Here is a 19,160-nt window from a genome sequence, read left to right as displayed (position 1 = left end):
GATTAGGCAGTTAACTCTTGGAAATCGTTTGAAATATGATTTTAAAAACCAAAATAGCAGTATTTCAGCTACTGTGTTTCTACCACATTATGTGTATGGTAAGTTGCTTCAGTTCTGCCCAACTCTTTGAGACCCCATGGACTTTAGCCTGCCAGGGTCCTCTGTCCATGGGATTCTCCAAGCAAGAATACTGGAGTGGGTTGCCATTTCCTCCTCCTGGGATCTTCCGGACCCAGAGATCGAACCTGCAACTCTTAATGTCTATCTGCATTGGCAGGCGGGTTCTTTACCACTAACGCCACCTGGGAACCACATTTGAGCACAGCATCTATTGCTCATAATTATTATTGCCTTTTTATACATCAGTGTCCACCTGCCTAACTTTTGACCTTGAAGGAAGGGGCTGCACTTTAATCTCAGGGCATTGAGCATTGTGCCTGTTGGGTGCTCAATAAATATTGGTTCACTTGATACACTAAAAAAAATGAATCGTGAATTGCAACCATCCTACTTTCTTGTTATTTCCACTATTCAAAATAACTCTAAATTCAAAAGACAATGACTTGGTCTATGTTTGGTCCATGCAATAAAAACTAGGGACTACTTGGGACTTCTCTGGGTGTCTGCCCAGTGGTTAAGACTTTGTGCTCCCAATGCAGGGGGTGCAGGTTCAATTCCTGGTCAAGGAACTATGATCCTACACCAAAAAAAAAAAAAAATATTAGAGACTACAAGTTTCATCCTTTTGATATCACCCTGGGGAAATCCAGAGTCTGAATGGAGGGAGAAGTCACAAAGAAAGAGGGAGGGACATGGTTCCCAGACTCCTGAAGAGTGGGTCTGTGCCATTCAAATAAATGCCAGTTTGTAACGATTTTTTTTTTCTTTTCATTTGGTAACTTGACTATCTCCTAATTGAGTTGAAGCCTAAAGACTTTACATACAAGTCTGACCAAGGCAACTGAACTGCAATGCAAGAGTATGAATTTTGTCTCGTGGCTATGTTGGAAAGGAAAAGCTGTGATGAGCCTTCCAGCAGGGCACCTTACAAGCACTGGGGAGCTCCCTGTGCTGTGAGTCTTTGCCACAGGCTTGGCTGTGCTTAATGAGAGCCAAGACCACACACTCTGAAGCCCCCAGAGAGAAAGTCTGTGCAGCCGGAAGCAACAGGACAGACTCCAGGTCCACACAGCTGTCTGCCTATGGGATCCCACAGGTGCAAGTGCAGCCTCTCTCCCCAGGTAGTCAAGACCAGGGTCTCTGGGGACCCATGGGATGCCTGGACAGCTCCAGGACCCTGCCCAATGGACTGGTATGTGAAACAGCAACTCTTCATGCCCCAGCCTTTGGGAAGGACCAGAGATGACATCAATGCCCTGTTTGTTCTCTGGGCAGAGAGAGTGCGTGTACCACCAGCACCATTACACATGCTGCCCGATGCTGAGAGAGATGCAGGGACGGATGGTGTTGGATCAGTGCCATCTCTTTGTTTTTCTCTTTGAAATGAACTGGGAAAATAGGTTGCACTGCAGTCTACAGGGTTTTCTTTGGATTTTTGTTTGTGAATAGTCATTAATAATGAAGCTACCAATTGCAAACTAAAAAACTAAAATATATTTTAAATGTCTATTTACATGGAGATTTTAAAATAATGTTACAACGTTTTCCAGATATTGCAGTAGTATTTCTTTATTCTATGAAACAGAAATGCTTTTTAAAATTGTGAGTGAACATAAGCACTTAAATGTATCTGAAGAGAATGAAAAGGATATGAGTTTTTGGTTTAGGCAGACCTGGGTTTGAATGGCAGCGCTGGCCCTTTCTAACCTGCATGTGTGTGTGTTAAGCTGCTTCAGTCGTTTTCGACTCTGTGCAACCCTGTGGATTGTAGCTGGCCAGGCTCCTTTGTCCAAGGCATTCTCCAGGTGAGATTATTGGAGTGTATTGCCATTTCCTTCTCCAAGGGATCTTCGGGACCCAGGGATTAAACCCACTTCTCTTAGGTCTCTTGCATTGGTGGGTTCTTTACCACTAGTGCCACCCAGGAAGCCCTCTAACCTGCACGACAGGGGTTAAATGTATAACTTCCCTGGTCCTCAATCTCCTATCAAGATGGGAAAACAGTACCATACAGGATTGCTGTGAGGATTAAATACAAGTGCAGTCAAATTAATTTATTAAATAAGCTAGATCTATTTTTTCACTTCTAATTTTAATACATACATAATTTGGGGCATGTAAATACTACCTATGTTTACAAGTTAGCTTTCATGTATATTTCACATCTAGTTTTATAAACATAAGTCCGAAAATCTTTCCTACAACCCTCTAAGAGTCTGAAGCAGAAAAGAGAAAAACATAATTTTATTTTACAGATGAAAAAGTTAATTCCCACGAAGAGAGTGAGTTAATTACCAAACCAAGCCTGAAGTCCAATTTTTTGACTCCCAAATACTGGTAAAGTCCAGGTGGAAGTCTTGTGAAAGTGTTAGTTGCTCAGTCCTATTCCAGCCGGCCAGGCTCCTCTGTCCATGGGATTCTCCAGGCAAGAGTACTGGAGGGGTTGCCATTTCCTTCTCCAAGAATACTGGAATGGGTTGCATTTCCTTCTCCAGGGGATCTTCCCCACCCAGGGATCTTGCATTGCAGGCAGATTCTTTCCTAGGTTACCTGATGTTACCAGTGCAGCAATTTACAACCAGAGGAGAGGACGGGATGAGATTGGGAGTGGGGTGAGGATGCGTACTTGGAAGAAATATAGTAATACTTTAATCATGACCCTTAATTTATTTGAAGACTTCCAAGGATATTAGAGGCGAACACGGGCTGTTTCTGTCGATCAGAAGGGGCGTTGGTTGGAGAAGTGCCCAAATCACCACCCTAGGAAGCCGGTTCCCCCCAAATAAAACCTGAAACCAACCTTTCGTTTCCTTGGGATGGGCTCATCAAAGAGCAAGTTGCCGGCCTCCGCCTCGTCGATGCCGTCGTCAGGGGGCGCGGGGCTGCGGAAGGGCTTGAAGCTGTCGGCAGACAGCGGCGGCGACGGCGTGGACGGGTTGGACTGGTCGCTAGGGGCGCTCCAGCTCCAGTAGCCGCTGCTGCTGGTGCTGGAAGGCACGCCGCCCCCCTCCTTCCAGGATCCGCTCAGGCCCTCTGTCGGAGCACACAAGCACAGCGTCAGCGCCCATTCCCGGGCTCCAGGGGCACTCAGGCCGGGTCAGAGGGGCAGTGGGGACCGAGATTCCCTGCTGGTGAAAGCACCCGCAGCCCACTTGGTAATTTGCAACAGCTCAGTATGTACGTTGTACTCTATTTATACTTTCAAAAAAGTTGCATGATAGTTTGTTTATAAACATCTGTTTTAGCCATATATGCGTGCGCGCTAAGTCGCTTCTGTCCTGTGGACTGTAGCCCACCATGCTCCTCTGTCCATGGGATTTTCCTGGCAAGAATACTAAAGTGGGTTGCTATGCCCTCCTCAGGACAGGCCTTTCCTATGAGTTTTCTGATGGATGTTGCTTTATGCAAAACTAGTTCTTTAGAATGATAGTGGAGAATATATGACAACAAGGAGGAAAAAAGTTTAGGAAGTTTAGGTGTTTATGGACTATCTTACTAAGGGAGTAATGATATGCGGAATTTCTCCAAATCCCAGCTCCACATTTTAACATTTTAAAAGGAATTTCTTACAGGGCTGTGATCTTTGGAATACATTTACAGAGTTGATCTAAGATTTAAGAACCTAAGAGAGAGAATTTCTGATTAGTTACCTAAAGCCATTTGCCATCCAGCTTATTCTAACAAATAATTGTGCCTTATATTTGGTGTATGTTTTACATCTTACAAGGGCTTCCTGGTAGTTCAGCTGGTGAAGAATCTGCCTGCAATGCAGGTGACCCCAGTTCGATCCCAGGGTTGGGAAGATCCCCTAGAGAAGGGATCGCTACCCACTCCAGTATTCTGACCTGGAGAATTCCACGGACAGAGGAGCCTGGTGGGCTACAGTCCATGTGATCGAAAAGAGTCGGACACAACTGAGCAACTTTCACTTTCATTTCACTTACATCTTACAAAGCTTATTCACACAATCTGATGCATTCTCATAATATCTGTCTTTCAGAGCAAGGATTATTATGCCCATTTTACAGATGAGGTCCCTGAGGCACCAGGAAATTAACTGACTTGCCATGATTAGTACATAACGAGGATGGGCCAGGGTCTCAAACCCTGGTCTGTGAGTTGGCCCTCCTTCTCCTTCAGTACATGCAGACCCCAGGTATGAGCATTCTTCTTTTTTTCAGGCAAAGCTGAGATCAGAAAAGAACTTATTGGTAATAATTACTGATAAGACTGGTGTTGAATTTTACTTTTCCACTTGTGGGAGAAAACATGATGAAATGCTTGCTAATATAGAGAGATTTTTGCCCAGTTGGAATGTCTTCAGGGGCTCTCTTAATCACTGAAGATTTGCTTTATTTTTCAAAATGCCCAATCTTAATTAGCATTTGTATAAATTTGACTTTCTTTTGGATAATTTCTCCTCCATATTAATGTGCATTTTGAATATATTAAAACTATATCCTAACTACAAGAAGGAAAAAAAATCCCAAAATGCCTCATTAAAGAAATGCTATTAACATCTGTGTAATTAGTAATGAACTGAAGACAAACAACATACTAGCATTCATCAAAAAATTTCTTGACTATCTTTACCTAATTATAGGTTTCCAGCATATTCCTCAACTTTGTCAAGCAAAAAGTTCAGTTAGATGAATGAAGTTTTAAGTTGAATAGCAGAAGTAAGTTAACCATCTCATTTAAGCCTAGCTCTAACAGAATTATATGGTCTGTTATGCAGGCTCACACCTTGATAGCATTAACAAAACCAAACCAGCATCTCACTCCCTGTGGTCTACACAGAGACTGAGATACTCCCTGAACTGGAGTTGCTTCTACTAAATAAGAAAGCTCTTTCAATACATGACTTCAGGCTGAGTTTGCCTGGGAAATCCCAGGGACGGCGGAACCTGGTGGGCTGCCGTCTATGGGGTTGCGCAGAGTTGGACACGACAGGCAACTTAGCCGCAGCAGCAGCATAAAGCCTTAGGTAATATTACCTGGTGGACAAACTCTCTTGGCAGGCCCAGGAGGCTTATAAATATATTAAAGCATACACTTGTATAATAAAACAAGTTCGTGGTGCAAGATCTGTAATCATGGTAAGTAGGAGGAACTGGCAGGAGAAGAAGGGGACAACAGAAGATGAGATGGTTGGTTGGCATCACTGACTCAATGGACATGAGTTTGAGCAAGCTCCGGAAGTTGGTGATGGGCATGCTGCCAGGCTTTGGGGGCTCCCAGTCCATGGGGTCGCAAAGAGTCAGACATGACTGATCAACTGAACCGAACCGATGAGGAACTGAAATAATTTTGAAGCCAACTATTGTTACAGTGTGGTTAACACTGTTTCCCGGCAGTGCCAAAAGTTAATTTATTTGTTTCCCTGTGAATGGCATTTCCTTTAGAAACACTATTTAATCAGAAGGACAATGGAATATAGAAATAAATCTTTCAGAAAAAAAGTCAGAACCAATTCCTAGTGCTTTTCAGAGAGCAGTGTCTTCTTATCTTAAACAAGCTTTTGCTAAACATTCAGACAGGCATTTTGCTGGAATCTCCCTCGTTTTGGACCCACATCCTAACAAAACGATCCTTTCCTAGCACAGTAGAGGATCACAACAGTTTCCAAAAATTCACTGATAGGCAATAATTCTGGAGATAATCTTTATTTCTGAAAAATAGCTTTCATTATCATAAATTCCTTTCCCTTTTTAAGAATTTGCTTCCTTTTGCAGAATAAATGAGACACATCAGAAATTTGGGATTACTATCTGGGTAGTTATTTTTTTAAGTCATAATGAACACTCTCTTTATAACTATGCTAAGAAAAGTTTGTATTGAAGATGCAAAAGGTTTATTTTGATCCTAACATTTCAATACAAAGGAATATAAAAATGTTCTCAATTTAAAAATTCCAATGGTAGAAAGAATGAGTACATCAAAATTATTGTTTTCCCCTGAGGATTCCATGAAATTCTGCAATTCTTTTTTCCTAGAATAGGTTTTGGGGATGAGTTCAACCTTGCTTTTCTTATCATCTTTCTTTTGCAGCTTTGCCAAGCTGAGAAGGATATCAGGAAAGATCAGGCTCATCTCAAGGGCACGGTAGCTACTCTACGTGAAGTGACATCACCCCAGCTTGTAGGGAATCAAGACAGTAGGCACTGCTGATTTCTGGTATTGATCTACATTCCCAGCATCTTGATCATTCTTCCCACTTCCAAATAGATTGCATTAAGTTTGGGTGAGGACTTGATGGATGTTCCACAAATTTATTTTAACAACTCCTGCTTATAACCAGATTATGGGGGAACCCTGGCTCATCAGTGACTAGGCTGTCTTTTGAGAGGAGGTTTTCCCTGGCTGGTAAGTTCCACCCGGCGGCCCCAGAATACTACATTTCACTGATCTGCAATGTGGCTTCCGCTCCATGGGTCGTCCACTGTAAATGCTCTTTTCAAAGCCATGACATTCTTCTTGATGCAGAATTGAGTCCTTTTCACCTCAACCTTCTGAAGCATCAGATATCACTCCTTGAAACAAGCTTTTCCCTTGACTTCTATGAAATCACACTTTCCTGCTTTCCTCTGCTTCTCTAGTTACCCCTCTCCCTTCCTGGGTTCTTTCCCTTACATAATGAGGAGGCTCACCACTTTTCACTTAGCCACCTTCTCATTATCCTCTACTTTTCCACAGCTCTCTCAGGGTCAGCTTATCTACATTCATGGCTTCAAAATGTCGCCTTCCAATTCTTCATCAGCCCAGATCTGTCTCCCAGGCTGACCCAGCACCCCATCAGATCCTGTTCTTTGGATGATCCCAGGTTCTCCCTACTAAACGTGTTTCAAGCTGGATCTCTCATCTTCTTCGGCTACCCCACCTCTTGCTCCTAACATTCACCAAGAGATCGCCTCCTCTGCCTTTGCTCATTACCACAGGGAATGGGCTTCCCAGAAGTCACCCTTGTCACTCCTTCTCCTTTATCTTCTCTGTCTATCACCAAGTCTTGTTGATTCTTCCTTCTTCATATTTCTCAATTATGCCCTATATGCATCCCCACTGTGACCACCAAGATTCAGGACACACACATGGTTTTTTTCTGTTTATTTTTTGTTTTTGTCTTGTATACCCAATTATAACTTTCCAATGTTTCAATCATCTAATAGCTCTCCTATAGCCTCAGAAGAATGTCCAAACTCATAACCAGACAGATATGACTCCTTGATTTCCTGCCAGGCTCTCCAGCTTCATCTCCTACTGCCCTACTGATTCATCATATTGAATTCTATGAGTCAATATTATATCATGACTGAGACAGGAGATCTGGAATCAGAATGATATGGAAATAAGTTCAGCTCTGTTTAAAGTCAGCTAATCCTCAGGTGCCTCAGTTTACTCATCTGTAAAATAGTGATAACATCTCATAGAACTGTGAGAATTACATGAGATGAAGTAAACCTAGTATATGGCACATACTAAGTACTCAATAAATGCTAGCTATTAATACAGCTGTGATAGTTTTTCCCCCCAAAAGACTGTACATTACCTAGGAGTATGGACACTGTTTCAATGATATATTCAAACCATCTATTATGGTTGTTGTTCAGTTGCTAAGTCATGTCCGACTTTTTGTGATCCCATGAACTGCAGCACACCAGGCTGCATCTGTTATGGTACCTAATAAATATATACTGAATAAAAGAATGGATTAAGGAGCCTGGGATAATGCTTTTTCAAAATATTTAATCTTCAGAGTTCTTTGGTCCAACTGTCCCTCCAACCAAACAGGAAAAGAAAAAAAAAAAGGCTGGGGAAGTAGCTTCAGGAGACCAATCTCCATCTACCTGAGGCAATACGGAACACAAGTTCTTAAAGATAAGTTGGAAAGGTGGTGGAGGTCAGTAAATGTGCACTCAGTGGGTGGATGTAGGAATGAGATGCAGTGGGGTCTTTGGGACGATGAGGAAGAAGGAGGCTGGTAGCTCTGGGGTCCATTTCTTCCACATTTCCCTTCCCTTCCCACTAGTGGATGAGGGTCCATGGTGTGTGTTAGGGATGAATCTGCACGTAAGTGCAAAGACCAGAGTCTGGAAGGATGTGTTCCAAACTGCTGAGAGCGACTGCCTTTGGGGAGGGACTGGGACTGGGCGGGTTTGTGCACCACATGGCTGAATTTTAAAACACGGGTGTGTTCATGTGTTGTGTAATTAAAAAATAACTGGAAAAAAAGGAAAAAAGGGGAAGAGAAAAGAAGAAAAAGAAAAGAGCTTCCTCAGAGAGAAGCTCTGCTCCTGATGTGAGAGGACCCTTCCCTGTGCACGGTGCCCCAGGCTTACCGTTCTGCCGCACAGGAGGGCTCCTCACCAAAGGGCTGGTGGACAAGCTGGTTAGTACCATGGCTGCTGTCACCTTGTCCATGTCCAGCTCCTCCAAAGATTTCCTGGAAAACAGGGGGGACATGGTTCACTGTTCATTCTGCATCTCTGTGCCATGTTACCACACATGTTTACCCCTCTAGATTGTCCCCATGAAAATGCAATGTTTTGTTAGTTTTATTTACAGATGAAGTCCAAGTCCAGAGGTTAAGTGATTCAGTCAAAACCATATACGACTGATGGTCCAGCAGTTAAGACTCCGAGCTTCCACTGCAAAACAGGTTCAATCCTTGTTCAGGGAACTAAGATCCCACAAGCTGCACAATGTGTCAAAAATTTAATAACAAAATCTGATTAAAATTTTTATATAATATTAGGAAATGTCAGGTCCATCCACTGGTCATTCATCTAACAGGTGTTTATTCAGAGTGAAGCATGGGGCCAGACTCTTCTAGGCATGGGTGATACGTGGTAAACAACACACGTGGCTGGTGAGGAGAAACACAGGATCAGCAAACAACCAAAAAGGGAGAGACTAATTTCCGGTAGTGACACTTGCTATGTCAGGCCCAGACAATGTGACATGACAAGGACCGTGGACAGCTGCACTCAACAGGGGCAGGGAAGGCTCTCTGAGGAGGTGAACTTTGAGCTGAATTATGAAGGAGGAGGAGGAGAAATTGACCCCCAGCAGCCAAGACAGCTGTGCGAAGGCGAGGCATCAGAAATCAGCGCTGGATATTTGGAGAGTGACCTGCTGGTGTGAGAAGGGGAGAGTGGTGCTGAGCTGGTCATGTGGGGTCTTTCAGCTGTGGGATGTGCTTTGATTTTATTCCAGGTGGAACAGGAAGTGACTAGAAGGCTTGAAGCAGGTCTAATGATGTAAAATGATTGATATTTTAAAAATCATGACCTGAGCTGTTATATGGAGACTGAGTTCTAGAAAAGGTAGCATAGATGCAGGGAGGCTAGTTAGGACATAATTGCTAGGAATACAGACGTGGGAGTCTCGTGGACTAGGGCGGGGGCAGCAGCAGGTGCCTCGGAGGATTGCCGCTGCACTGGGTGTCGGGGGGAGGGAGAAGAAGGGAACGTGCCCACGTGTCTGGCTTGAGCATTAACTGGACCCATTTACTGCGATGGAGAGGGTGGGAGAAAATGCAGTGAGGGGTGTTTAAACTCCAGTGCTGGCTTTTCCACATTCTACGAGAAGAAGGCTAGGGCATAGGGTAGTTGCTATGCTGTTAACGTGAAGAGCCACTGAGACGAAGAGGTTACTCTGGTTCATTAATTTTGGTCAGCTAACCCTGAATAAAGGTTCATCAGATAATGATCATTGTGAACTGAAGCCGGCTTTTTAAAATTCATTTCAGTAATGAAGTTAGCATTGAGAGGCAATGTATGCATTAATGGTACCCTGACGTCAGATAAATTGTATTGCCTCCTCAGAGATGAATATTTTATTTCAAATGAGGGAAGAGTTGAAGGAGCACAGGAGAGGATTAATAAGTCATATCAATAGAGGAATTGACACTTTGACAAAGGCGGTTTTCATCCACAGCTGTGCTGTATAGTTTGTAAAAGTAATGAACTCTTGAGAGAGAAACTTTATAGCATCGCTTCAAAACAAGAAAGGGAAAAAAGATTCCTGACTTGGAGAAAAATCAAATAGTTCCTGGGTAAGGCACGTTGGGGAACTGCTCAATCAATTTCACCATGAAATTATCAAAATTATTACAGTTTGGCTCTCTGATGTTCACCATAGTGCTGAATTACTGAGCAAAGCTTACTCTTTCAATCTAAGGTACCAAAAGATGGGAATGTTTGACATTTTCTTCTGTAGTTCTTCTAAAAGTACCTTATGCTCTCTCTTGGGAAATTGATGCATCAAAAGACAAATTACTCGATTCAGAGAAAAGTACTTCTGGAAAGCAAGCTTGAGAGCACACAATGAAATTCACTGCACAGAAACTTTCAAGACAGTTTCACACACTTAGGGAAGAAACTACTCACTCATTTCGCATACCATTAAGAGATTTTACAGTATCTACAATTTATAAGATCCTCACACTTGGGAGTAAAGGTGATCCTCATTTTTTTTTCCAGAAATGAGACCTCCTGAAACAGCACCAGGGAAAGAATGTAAAGCATCTTAAAGTAATTTTGAGTGTTTTATGTCTCAGTCTTCCCATGTAGTCATGGCCACAGAGGGAAGGGGTTACTTGGGGGCAGTGAAGGAGAAAAGCTTGCTATAGAGACTGTTTCGTATAAGCAGATGGTGGGGCTCCTTCCACAGCCTGAGCTCAGCTGTCAGGATCACTCCATGCCAGCAGGGGGCGCACCTGAGCAGGCCATGCTGCCATCTCTTCCAAGACTGAATTATGGGAGCTGCTTATTTCTCTTTCCATCTACCAGTCTTCTCTTTTTCTTTTGTTAACAAAAGGTTTAAGAACACAGAAGAGAGTTCCATGAGCCTGGCACAGGGAAATGGCATGACTTCGTAGGGAGAAGATCCCTTGCCACTTGCCCCCATCCCTAAAGGGACCTGTTACACAGTCATGGTTCTTCGCTCTTCTCTGTCTTGGTTTCAGGGAGCTTCGTTTTTCCTTCCTCAATCTGCTCTGTGGTTTTTTTGATTTTTCATATCTAACATACACATTTATGTTTTATAGGTCTCATTGATAATTAACACAAAAGCTGATTTGTGTGTTAAGTATGAAGATCAATAGAGCATGTATCATCATAAAATATGCATTTATTTTGCATTGCCAAAAGCTGACATTTCAAAATAATTATTATCATAAAGCAGATTTCTGATGAGTAAAAAGAGGAATAAATATTAGTATAATCAGGGTGTTTCTGTATTTGGATTACCTTTAAGTTTCCTATCGGTCTGGAAGTTACTAAAAACAACGATAAAAAAAAATCAAAAGAATACATAGCTAATGATTCAGTTAACCTATATTTCTCGGAAACTATTGTTATCATGCTACATGAAACATTACCAGATGATATGGCCTTGTGCTGAGTTGTGTTTTTGTTTTTATCTTTGTTTAATTTCTTTTGGTACAGTACTATCTAATTACTGATTAATTGGTGCTGTAAATTCAAATCCTTATAATTAAACATGAAGAGATGATATACAAAGTAGAAATTGGAACACTTTGAGAAAATTGCTACAAAGGCCCTCTGGTAGATTTAGAGTTGTTGAGGCAGGGGGAAAAACGTTATCAGTAATACTAAATATTCTCTCCTGTTTGAAACTTAATTTGAGTCTACTGTAGAAAACCTTACTAATCGTATATTTACAAAAGGCTTTTCAATTTTTCTTTTCTCTCAAACTTAGTTGAGTATTAGAAGACTTAATAAGACTTAGAATTATTATTATTATTATTATTATTTTTAGAATTATTTTTTAAAAATAGTAATATTCATTGTTACTCTATATGTCAGTGCTCTTGAACCTTTTTGGGCCAGTTTAACCAGGGGCCAGTTTCGTGGAAGACAATTTTTCCATAGCCTAGGGATGTGGGGGATGTTTCAGTATGATTCTCACAAGGAGTGAGCCATCTAGATCCCTTGCATGTGTGGTTCACAGTAGGGTTTGAGCTTCTTCAGTTCAGTTCACTTCAGTCGCTCAGTAATGTCCAACTCTTTGCAACCCCATGGACTGCAATATGCCAGGCCTCCCTGTTCATTACCAACTCCAGGAGCTTACTAAAACTCATGTCCACTGAGTCGGTGATGCCATCCAACCATTTCATCCTCTGCCATCCCCTTCTCCTCCCGCCTTCAATCCTTCCCAGCATCAGGGTCTTTTCAAATGAGTCAATGCTTTGCCTCAGGCAAAGTATTGGAGTTTCACCTTCAACATCAGTCCTTCCAATGAATATTCAGGACTGATTTCCTTTAGGATGGACTGGTTCGATCTCCTAGCTGTCTGAGGGCCTCTGAGAGTCTAATGCTGCCACTGATCTGACAGGAGGTGGAGCTCAGGCAGTAAAGCAAGCGATGGGGAGTGGCTGTAAATACAGATGAAGTTTGATCACTTGCTCGCCACTCACCTCCTGTTGTGTGGCCCAGCTCCTAGTAGGCAATGGATCAATACCATGGCCCTGGGGGTTGGGACCCCTGCTGTATGTGATTTGTCCCTCAGGTTGACCTGGCTTTGATGACTGAACAGGATTTCAAGAAGGGAGAATCACATTTCAGGCAAGGAATTGGGCAAGTCCTTGCCTTGTAATCTGCTTAGGAGTCGTATTAGAAGGATGGGAGATGAGGACAGAGAGCCTGGGTCAGTTCACGGGGCCTCACGTGCCAGGCTGAGTGGTTTGTCATATCCTTGTGAGCAGAGGGAAGTCACTGAACCCTCTTGAACCTGGGGGAGAGATAGATGATCAACCTGTATTTTAGAAACAGGTCAAAATGGAACATGTAATGGAAAGGGAAGAAGCTAAAAGTAGGTTGTTTAGCTACTTTTAGTTAAGCCAAAATTCAAACCCCAAGTTATAGACTAAGAGACAACTATTCCTCAATGAACAGATAGTATTTAGTCTTTGAGTACACATTCCCTGTGTATCTGCTAAGGAGGTGTCCTGGGCCTCTCTGGGAGAAGCCGTAAAGGTAATGGTTAAGAGTACAGGCTCTGGAATGAATCAGATCATGTGGCTTCAAATCCACTCTGCCATTACTAGCTGTGTGACCTTGGGTAAATTACTAACATCTCAGAGTCTCTGTTTCTTTATTAGAAAACGGAAGACAAAAAATAGATCTGTTGAGGGGCTTCCTTGCTGATCCAGTGGTAAAAAATCTGCCCGCCAACGCAGGAGACACAGGTTAGATCCCTGATCTGGCAAGATCCCACATGCCACGGATCAACTAAGCCTGCGTACCACCTCTACTGAGCCTGCGCTCTAGAGCCTGGGAGCCACAGCTACTAAGTCCATGCGCCTAGACCCTGTGCTCTGCAGCAAAAGAGGCCACCACAAGGAGAAGCCCCTTCACTGCAACCGAGAGTAGCCTGCTCACCGCAACTAGAGAAAAGCCCGCACACAGCAACGAAGACTCAGCACAGCCAAAAATAAATAAAGTTTAAAAAAATAGATCTGTTGAGAAGATTAAATGAGAAAATGTACATGAGTACCAACAGACAGCCTTATTAGAGTCAGGGTTCCATGGGTGTTAGCCATTATTAACCTTCAAGTTCATGAACACGCCCATAGCACATAACCCCCATGAAAGAGGAAAGCGTTAGGTTTCTTTACTTGCTTTTCTTATTCAGCACCAGCATTAGCAGTTGTTGCTTTTCTTTTTGGGCGTGTGTGTGTGTGTGTGTGTGTGTGGTGGTGATGGTATTATTTTTCATAAAGACACAGTTGTAACTTCACAAGAGGTGCTCTGAAGGAGGTGGCAACTGTGTAGCGAGGAGCAGCTGCTGGGCTCCTCACTAGTGCCACACGTTGGCGCCTTGGCAAGGATGTGGCTCATGACATCATGACTCTTGAGGTCCCCCCACAAGCAGCCAAAGCCTCCAGTGACCCTTTGGATTTTATTTCTGCTCTCAGCCCTCATTCCTGCACTACTAGCTATGTGCTCAGGGCTCTTTTCAGTTCAGTTCAGTCGCTCAGCTGTGTCCGACTTTTCGCGACCCCATGGACTGCGGCACGCCAGGCCTCCCTGTCCATCACCAACTCCTGGAGTCCATGAGCCCAAACCTCATGTCCATGGAGTCGGTGATGCCATCCAACCATCTCATCCTCTGTCGTCCCCTTCTCCTCCCGCCTTCAATCTTTCCCAGCATCAGAGTCTTTTCAAATGAGTCAGTTCTTCACATCAGGTGGCCAAAGGGCTCTTTTAGTTCCTGGAAATACAGTTGCAAGAAAACTCAGCAGAGACTCTGCCCTCCTGAGCTGTGCTCTGTTGGAGAACCAGACCTTCATCAGACACATGGATAAACATAAATTTAGCTTCCCAGGTGGCTCAGGGGTAAAGAATATGCCTGCCATTTCAGGAGATGTGAGTTTAATCCCTGGATGGGGAAGATCCCCTGGAGAAGGAAATGGTAACCCACTCCAGTGTTTTTGCCTGGAAAATCCCATGGACAGAGGAGCCTGGTGGGCTACAGTCCATGGGGTCACAAGAGTCAGACACAACTTAGTAACTAAACCATCGCCCACAGATGTGACAAATGCCAGGTAGGAGTGTCTGGACTGGGGGCTCCTGGCTAAGGGGAGAGCTCCTAGCTCAGGACTGGAAGGGGGCACTGGCCGTAGCCTCTCTGAGGGTGTAGATGAGCCCAGGGCCAGGCAGTTCGGGAACACAGGCCAGGCTGCCTTCAGAAGCAAGGCTGAGGGCCACGGGGAGGGCCAGCTGGGTCGGGCCTGCGGAGCTCTCTAAGGCTCTTATCTTAAAGGCCTGGGAAGCACTGAGGTGTTTCCAGCAGGGTCGGGTGGGGAGAGGTCAGGTCAAGTTGAGGTGATGCTATCAGATTTACTTTTCAAAAAGCTCACCCTGGCCGCTGTGTGGAAAATGAGTTTCTGGGGTTTGACAACTGATCTTTTATCTGAGGAATTGACTGCCCCGTGACAGTGGCAGCAGGTTGCGGGATACAGCACCTGTGACAGGAAGAGGTAGTCAGGGGGTGTGTGCAGCATTGGTAGGCGCGGCCCCAGGCCCAGGGTCTCCCGCACGGGTGGGTGTGGCCAGCCGGCCTGAGTGCTTGGCCCTGGCCTGTGCCAACAAGCCCGGCTATTGTTCATGCCTCAAGAAGTGTTTTTCTTCTTTTGAAACACGTCATGCCTGAACGCCATCTGCTCGGAGGGTGTGTACAAACACGGTCTCCCCTGGCTAACCCACCAGCTAACAGAAAAGTGTTTTACACCCCAGAGAGCCATAAAAGACATTTATCTGCAATTAAAATGCTGTAGTAAGAAAACGGAAATAAAAATGAATACTACATCCCTCAGATTAGAACTAATCTAGTTCCTTAGCAACCACTGAAATCTGCTGTCTAGACCGAGTTCAATTACTTTTAAAACTTGTGGTAATCTTCAGACCAGGAATAAAGTCTGAAAATTAACTCTCTCCCACTAGAACGGGCACAGTGACATCTCCAATCCTGGAATTCTGCGAGAGCTTTCCCTGAGAGTTTGGAAAACTGGACCCAGTCACTGTTAAATGTGATTAAAAAGCATAAAAAGTTCATTTTCTTTCTAAAGGGATCTTGTAGCAAAGTGGTCCTTTTCCTTCCAGTTTCATTTTAGCTGTTGTTTCCTTCGAGACCACAAGGAAGATGAGAGAAGCTGCCTATTTTATTAAGGTGTCCAGTGGCCTTGATCAAACAAGATGGGAAAATGAGAGCAAACACATCATAATACATGAGGCAACACAGGTCAGTACTTCTGAAACTACCTGTGGGGAAGGATAATTTTTAAGAAATTTCTAATCAGTCATGGATCAATACTTCTGTCAAATACAAGGGGGAAAATGACCCGTGGAAGATATGCATGCTAAGTCCCTTCAGTCGTGTTTGACTTTTGTCGATTGCATGGACTGTAGGCTGCCTGGCTCCTCTATCCATGGGGATTTTCCAGGCAAGAATACTGGAGTGGGTTGCGGTGTGCTCCTCCAGGGGATCTTCCCGACCCAGGAGTCGAACCCCTGTCTCTTATGTCTCCTGCGTTGGCAGAGGGGTTCTTTATTACTAGTGCCAGTGGAAGATGTGGTCATGTCAGACTGCTATGCAAATTTCTAAACTGCTGCTTCCTCTCAGTTTCTGTACCCAGATCACTGTGGGCTGATGACAGACTGCAGACTAGCACCGGTCCATGCAGCGCACACTGAGTACGTGGCACTGGGCAATTGCTCTGACGTCCATTTCACTTTGCCTGAAAATCAACATCCAGTCCCCTCCCTCTTTCCCCCACTTGCTGCTCTGCTCTCCTCGGGTCCTCCCACCACCCTTGTCGCTCTGCACCTTGGGGCCCATGTTCCATCATCAGTGATCCCTTACCCTCTCCCCTCTACTGTATCCGGGCTCTCCTCTGAGGTTAATCCTCTTTTCTGTCAGAGTTTCCTGTCAGTCTCACTGAGGTCAGGCGGGGATGCCCACCTTTGACCTGCCCCCTAGGAGACCATCCCCCTTCGCCCTCATGCAGAAACTCTTGGGCTTCTGAGGCTCAGCTGTGCACTTACCTGACTCTCTCCTTCTTTCTGTCTCAGCAATCACCAGCCTTTCTAACAGCACCTCTCTCCCCAAACAGTCATCTAATGTTTTGGCAAATACATTATAGCCATTATTTTTTAAAATAATTTATAATTATAGCTATGATCCTAGGAGACTGATTGAAAACATCCAATAACCTAACTTCTGTGCCCCTAGCCCCCCAATATTCAGCCTAGTGCTGAGCTTAAGAAAAGACCCTGCAGCCAAGTAGACTGAGGGTTAATTTCCAGCAACTCCATTTACTAGATGAGTGATTTTAGGCAAATCTTGTAGCTTTGTGCAGCTTCATTCCTCTTGCATAAACTGGGAATAATAATAATACTGACCTCACAGGGTTTTGGAAGAATTAAATAATTTACGTAAACTATCTGACCTATACTATGCATGCGTGTGAGCATGCATAGTTATGTCTGACTCTTTGTGATCCCATGGACTGTAGCAGGCCAGGCTTCCCTGTCCATCACCAACTTCTGGAGCTTGCTCAAACTCATGTCCCTCAGTTGGTGATGCCATCCAACCATCTCATCCTCTGTCGTCTCTTTCTCCTCCTGCCTTCAATCTTTCCCAGCATCAGGGTCTTTTCCAATGAGTCAGTTCTTCGCATCAGGTGGTTAAAGTACCGGAGCTTCAGCTTCAGTATCAGTCCTTCCAGTGAATATTCAGGACTGATTTCCTTTAGGATTGACAGTCCATGTTGCTACAAATGGCAAAATTTTATTCTTTTTTGTGGTTGAGTATATTCCATTCTGGGCTTCCCTGGTGGCTCAGATGGTAAAGGATCTGTAGCTTAGACAGTAAAGAATCTGCCTGCAGTGCAGGAGACCTGGGTCAGGAAGATCACCTGGAGAAGGGAAAGGGAACCCACTCCAGTATTCTTGCCTAGAGAATCCCATGGAGAGAGGAGCCTGGTGGGCTACAGTCCATGGGGTGTCAAAGAGTGAGTGACCAACACTACTACTGTTATATTCCATTGTAATATACACTATATCTTCTTCATCCATTCATCTGTTGATGGACACTTAGGTTGTTTCCAGGTCTTGGCTATTGGGAATAGTGCTACTATGAACATAGAGTTTCATGTATCTTTTTGAATTATGGTTTTTGGTAAACAGCAGATACTCTATCTTCCTACATTTCATAGTCAATTAAGGCCACCAGGCATGAATCCTCGCATTTTGCCTCTTTACCTCCTTTACCTCTTTACCTTCTTGAACACTAGGTTCAAGTGTTGCTTTTCCTGGAAGCCATGCCTCCATCTGGCCGACTTCATCCTCCTCCAAGAGCCTGCTCCTTCTTCTGTGCCCACTAGCTTCTTTCTCTGTCCACTAACATGCTTAAGGGTTTCTTCCCACCTGCACTCAGGGTCATGAGGCAGGAATGAATGGGGTAGAATAGGAATGAGGACAGGGGTTGGAGATCCCAAGGGACAAGAAACTCTCAAGGAGGGACAGGCTTATAGCGTCAAAGGCAGTGGAGACCAAGCCCATCAGGACCAATGGAACTAGCTGCCAGGAAACAGAAGAAACTCTAGTAGGAATGGAAGCGGGATTGCTGTGGGTTGAGGAGTGAATGGTTACTAGGAAGTGAGAAATTCAAGGCAGGGATCATAAACGACTTTGGAAAGAAGCTTGGCCATGAAGGGAAGAAGGCTGCTGTTCCTTGAGGAAGTTAGAAGGTATTTGTCTGTCTTCAGATGGATGGGCTCTGTGCTCAGTCACTTCAGTCGTGTCCGACTCTTTGCGACCCCATGGACTGTAGCCCGCCAGGCTCCTCTGTCCATGGGATTCTCCAGGCAAGAATCCTGGAGTGGGTTGCCATGCCATCCTCCAAGGGATCTTCCTGACTGGGGGATCCAACTCTTGTCTGCCTGTGTCTCCTGCATTACAGGTGGATTTTTACCCACTGAGCCACCTGGGAAGCCCAAATGGAGTCTAGTGCATTTAAATGCTGACAAGAAAGGGCCAGCAGCATGGAGAGGTTGGAGATCCAGGAGAGAAGGGATAATAAATGGACAAGGTCTTTACTAAGGCTGCATAGTGTGGGGTCCCCAGCTCAAGTGGAATTCACTTTATACACAGGCAGGAGCATTGTCCCTGTAACGAGTGAGCAGGACACTGGTGGCCTGGGTGCAGGCACATGTGTGGTGTGGGCTCGGGGACTTGATGATGTGTCTTTATGGAGGTTTTTTGCTTTAATTCTTTCCTCAGAAGCAGAAATGTTTCTCCGTGGGAAGTGGGGGAGGGGGCCTGGAGGGCTGAAGGTTTGACATCGCAGTTATGAATAAGGAGAGAGAAAACTGAACAGGACCCCACAAGACAGCCATCAAGAATAGCTCTGCTGAAAGGCGGGGTGGGCGCTTTGAGAGCTGCAGCAAGAGGGTAGGGGGCAGCTGCTGGATTTTCCTGGGGAGCGGGGGTTAGATGAAGAGGTGTGCAGAGAGG

General features: G+C 44.5%; 1 protein-coding gene across 3 annotated transcripts in view; it reads right to left on the bottom strand.

Moving 5' to 3' along the window:
* The window catches only part of ZNF704 (zinc finger protein 704), a 279,969-nt gene that overhangs the window by 69,218 nt on the left and 191,591 nt on the right, over positions 1-19,160 (bottom strand). For all 3 annotated transcript variants that reach the window (XR_011466752.1, XR_011466753.1, XM_070382209.1), the window contains exons 3-4: positions 8,457-8,560; positions 2,921-3,153 (exon numbers count right to left, since the gene is read on the bottom strand). Coding sequence is in view for 1 of the 3 variants with exons in the window: in XM_070382209.1 (XP_070238310.1) it covers positions 2,921-3,153; positions 8,457-8,560 (337 nt within the window). In the remaining 2 variants the exon portion in view is untranslated. The remainder of the gene's footprint in view (positions 1-2,920; positions 3,154-8,456; positions 8,561-19,160) is intronic.

Source organism: Bos mutus, chromosome 14 (genome assembly GCF_027580195.1).
Source record: "Bos mutus isolate GX-2022 chromosome 14, NWIPB_WYAK_1.1, whole genome shotgun sequence".
Classification (NCBI taxonomy): domain Eukaryota; kingdom Metazoa; phylum Chordata; class Mammalia; order Artiodactyla; family Bovidae; genus Bos; species Bos mutus.
Note: the sequence above shows the minus strand (reverse complement) of the source record. Positions and strands in the feature narration are given on the sequence as shown.